This window comes from Ylistrum balloti, unplaced genomic scaffold (assembly GCF_031769215.1).
Source record: "Ylistrum balloti isolate Yb309-2 unplaced genomic scaffold, AGI_CSIRO_Ybal_v1 Utg370320, whole genome shotgun sequence".
NCBI lineage: Eukaryota > Metazoa > Mollusca > Bivalvia > Pectinida > Pectinidae > Ylistrum > Ylistrum balloti.
The window spans coordinates 884,718-890,007 of NW_026782235.1; the positions used below are offsets into that span (position 1 = coordinate 884,718).

Consider the following 5,290-nt stretch of genomic DNA (forward strand, 5'->3'; position numbering starts at 1 on the left):
TATACCCTTATTGTGCCAATCCCTATAAAAATACACTGGTTATTTACTTTTATTACATTATTATACCATAATGGTGTTTTGGCCAATATATCTGGGGATTGTTTAAAAATGTGTTTATTTGTTAAGTTTATCCATGCCTCAAAAACATCTTTCCAAAATAAATTCTTACAATTTTTATGATATATTGAAATATATTCAGGTCTACAATTAGCTAAAATATGATTATCAATTAAAGTTCTTAAAATTACTTGCCATTTACTTGGACTTGTATAGAGTCTCCTTAACCATGTTAACGTCGATAAAAGATTTTACATGTATCATTTTTAGACCCCCATCAATGTATTTTTTAATAATATCTCTTTTGACTTCATCAACCTTACTTTCCCATAAAAAACAGTACAGTTCTGTGTTTAACTTTTTTCAGAAAATTATCATCTGGATTTGGCAATGAGATAAAGAGGTAATTAAACTGAGAAATTGATAATGCCTTTATAATATGAATTCTACCTATTGGAGTCAAAATTCTTCTTTCCCAAGTTCTAATGAGTGCCTTTATCTTTACTAGTTGTTTTATCATATTTTAATTTAGGTATTCGGTGTAGATCCACATAAAACTCAATGCCTAAAAGTATATTTTTTTTTATTTCCCCACTGTAAATTTATTTCAGGGTACACAACTTCATCACTATATTTTTTACTCCCAATCAAAATAGCCTGCGTTTTAGAAACGTTTATTTTTTAATCCAGATATTTTTGCAAAAGCTTTTAATTCATCTATTGACTCTTTAAGTGATCTCTCTATAACGTCCAAAATAAGTGTAGTGTCATCTGCATATTGAGAAAGTAAAATCGGAATATTATCAATATCCTTATTCTAATAGCTAAAATTTCAGCACACATTATAAATATATATGGTGTGATTGGGTCTCCCTGCCTACAGCCTCTCTGAATTTCAAAACATGGAGACAAATTTCTCCCTTGATTAATAGCTGAACTTGATTTTTTTTGTAGAATTTTTACCCATTTTTTTTACATCTTCCCCAAAATTAAAATAATCCAAAACTTTGTCAATAAAATTCCAAGAAACAGAGTCGAAAGTTTTTTCAAAATCAATAATTAACAGCAATCCAGGTATATCTCTATCTTCTGCATATTGCATAATATCATATACTTTTCGTGTGTTCTCCCCAATATAGCGGCCAGCAATAAATCCTGTTTGGTCTGTATTAATTATTTTACTTAAAACTGTTTTTATACTACTAGCTATTGATCCAGATGCAATTTTATAGATAATATTTAGTAAAGAAATTGGTCTCCAATTTTTAAGATATTGTCAAGGTTTGTCTCCCTTAGGTGTACATGTAATTATGCCCTGTCTTTGAGTAATTGATAACTGACCCTGATTGAAACCATAATTAATTGACCTGACCATAAAAGTATCTAATTGCTTGCAAAAGCATTTAAAAAAACTCAACTGTATATCCGTCAGAGCCTGGACTTTTATTTTTTTTATAGCTTTTAAAGTCTTTGAAGCTTCCTCAAGAGTAGTTTTTACCTTCTAATTTGTTAGATTCTATAATATTTAATTTCGGTATATCTTCATCTTTTAAAAAAGTCATCTGTATTAACATCTTCTATATCATTATCAACTGTATACAATTTTTTATAAAAAAAATTAACCTCATCAAGAATTTCTACCTGTTGAGCTATTTTGTTACCATTTTTTTTCTATCACTGGTATTAACTTTGAAGTGTAATTTCTGTTTGCTAGGTTAAAAAATGGTTTGTTGGTTTCTCACCTTCCTCTATCCATTTAGCTCTAGATCTGATTATGCTACCTTCTGATTTATGTAATCTGATATTTTGTAATTCCTGTTTTTACCTTTCTGTTTATCTATATCAACATCACTACAATCTTCTAAGTCACATATAGTTTCTATAAGATTACTTTAATTTAAGTTCTGTTGTTTTTTCTCATATGAAGAGTGGGAAATGGTTTTGCCACGAATTTCAATCAGTAGTATATCTAAAAAAGTTGATCGTTTATTGTGAATTGTAGATCAAAATCAGGAATGTTTTTGATGTTATCTAAAGGGTACACTGGAAGAGAATATTGTATTTTGATATCTAAAATAAGTTTATTAATGAGTTCAAGATAATCTGAATCATATAAGAGTGAATGATTAAACTTCCATAATCCTTTCTTAAATTCATTAAATCTTATAGCAATAATAGGGAATGAATGATCTGTTCTGTAGCCTGGCTCTATATTTGAGTAATGAATACTTGTTAAGAAGCTGTCTGATATAAGAAAGAAATATAAACGAGCTTGTTCAATAGGGTCACTTCTCCTCCAGGTGTATCTTTTATGTTCCTGATGTTGTTCTCTGTATATATCAACCATTCCCAACTCTTCTATAAGTTCAATTATCTTATCTCTGGCTTTTGGGTTGTTAATATGTTTGTAGCTTTTAGCATTATCTAGGATAGGGTTCAAAGTTAAATTAAAATCACCACATATTATATAAGACTCATTGCCAAATGCATAAATAGTTTCTGTTAAGTTTCCATAAAAAGTAGGATTTTCTGAATTTGGGCCATACAATGTTATTAGAGTTACTTCTCTACCTTCTATCGTCAAATCAAGAGCCAAACAATTCCCTGTCAAATCCTTTCTTTCCTGCATTTCCTTTACTTCAAAATTGTTATTAAAAATATTGCTACACCTCTTGCATTGGATCTAAATGAATTTAAATAGCATTCATAACCCCATTCTGCTCTAACTATATTTTCAATGTCATGTGTGAAATGTGTATCCTGTAAACAGAAAACATTATAGTTTTTATTTTTTAGGTAAGAAAATACATCTTTTCTTTCATTTCTATCTCCTAAACCTTGACAATTTGCTGATATTATTTTTATACCCTCAACAAATAAGTTGTATGACAATCGAAAAAGATATGAAAAGTTTCCTTACCAGGAATATTCTAGTAAATGTAATGAAACTGACACAGAAGAAAAGAACAAGAGGCAGTACTAGAAGTACACGAAAGAAGAAGACACAGAAAACATAAAGATGTGGTCAGATGAAACTGAACCACTATCAAACCATACATAATCAATATCTATTAATTTACCTAAACTCTTTTACCTTATACATCCATTCACATTTCATCCACTCTTACACTCTCCACCACATGCTTTGCCTTCGATGATGTCCATCGCAGAAAGCGTACCGAAAGTCAACAATACTTTTGCAAAATTGAAACCGGCTCCGGATTACATAATATCCGTCATGCTATCAACAAACATTTTAACTTATATGTATTATGATACATGCATTACTTGTCCTTCGATATCGATGTGTTCACATGGGAAATATTTTATTGATTCAATATTCAAGCATGTGGCATAATTTATTAGGCTATTTACAAAATATGTATATTTGTTATTGAGTATGCTGCACAATATCGGTATCAATATTTATGAAGCTTATCTGATATACTTTTTTAAAACAGATGCTTTGGAAACAAAAAGCAAGGTTTATAATCAGAAACCTGGTAACAACACATAAAAGTAAACAAAAAAAAATATGATACAGGCCCTATTTTATACACTAAATGTATATATATTTGTTTTCTTAAATACTGAAATGAATTTTGTACATATACATGTTACTGATTTTCACAGATGCAGACATGTGTATCACATGCTTGTTTCAGGTTGAAACATATATCAGTATATAATCAACGGGCAAAGTTATTGTCATTCAGCAAAAACTTGTCACACAGCTGAGTGTCATTCAGGATTCTCCTTTTTTTACCATTTTTCAACAGTGCGAATAGATTGCCATCTGTACTCCAAGTCTTTTCAACAGACCCAAGATGGAAAACCTGTTTCAGTTTTTCTTGATTGGCTCGAGTAAGATCCTCAGTTATAACACATCCTAATCCTCTACGTGCTTTTCTGGTGTTGATCACTTCCATCTTTTTTCTGCGATGAGTGAATTTACATATCACAATCCTAGACTTGTCTTTATGGTAAGGGCCTAATCTGTGGGCAATGTCAATACTGATGTTTACTTTCAACTTGTCCCTCACAAACTTTACAATTTTGTTGACACATTCTTCTGCAGATTCGAACTTGTTGTTATCCTCTATGCCAAATATTCTAATTAAGTTTTTTCTGCTGTGCTGTTCCAAGTGATTTTGTTTATTGACCATTTCGTGCTGTTTATCCTCTAAATCTGCCACTTTTTTTTCCAGAGTTTCAACTGTATGTGTTACTTTCGAGTTCTGCTCCTCCAAGTCAAAAATACGTCCCTCAAGTCTTTCAACTGGTTCTCGGTTTTCTGTTTTAATTTCTTCTCGAAGGACTTTCATTTGCATATTGATCTCATGTTGAAGAGTGGAGAAAATTTCAAAAATATTATCCAGTTTTTCATCATTTTGGATACATCACTTAGTATTCCAGAATAACTTTGAGAAGCTTTCACATATCCTTTGCTATTACATGCACTTGAACTCCTTGTAGAAGACATGTTTACAAATCAGTGAAGACACAGGTTGCTCAGTTACAGTGCTTCTGTATGTCTATATATATATATATAACTATGTGTGAGAACACAATACAGGTAAGTCCCAGGTGTATGGCTGATAGTGGTCAGCACTGTGGTCACTCAACCATGGTGATCTCTTGTCAGACCTCAGATGTTTTTTGGTCAAATAACTTGTTTTTCAGAATAAGTTCTCTTCACCAACACTACAGTAACATCCTATAACAGGTATTGAATAGCTGTGACCAGTTTCATCAGTGATACTCCAGTAATTCCAGTGTATTTTGGATTTGTATCTGGAGAGACCAAAACACACTTCTTGTCAGGTTCACTGTCGGATATGAAAGTTTTACTAAGAAAATACGAAGGGGTTACCATATTTATATATTTTCATTCTTTTTCAATAATCCGGATATAAAATCTAGGAAATTGATCTACTGAGAACAGTTCAGTTTTTCTATCTCTGATTGTGAATATAATTTTATTATAGAAACATCATAAGAAAATAATCTTAAAATTGTTAAGGTTACAATTAATATATAAAAGTTTTGAATTATTCCCGAAACAGCAGGGAATATGATCATTGTTTTTTTCTCTCCATATTTTGGATCATACTTTCCTGCTAGTGGAATAGTATCTTTCTCATTCCCGTAATTGCATATTCTTAGAATCGGCCTACTTTCTCATTTGAGCACAGTCTTTCAGGCCTTTGGCAGATTTGGTTTTAACACATTC

General features: G+C 31.1%; 1 protein-coding gene across 1 annotated transcript; it reads right to left on the minus strand.

Moving 5' to 3' along the window:
* Positions 1–3,746: 3,746 nt before the first annotated feature.
* On the minus strand, positions 3,747–4,448 carry LOC132553345 (uncharacterized; the record flags this gene model as incomplete). The annotated part of the gene is made up of 1 exon (XM_060217579.1): positions 3,747–4,448. A coding segment is annotated over one exon (702 nt), but the record flags the coding sequence as incomplete, so codon positions are not given.
* Positions 4,449–5,290: the final 842 nt, after the last annotated feature.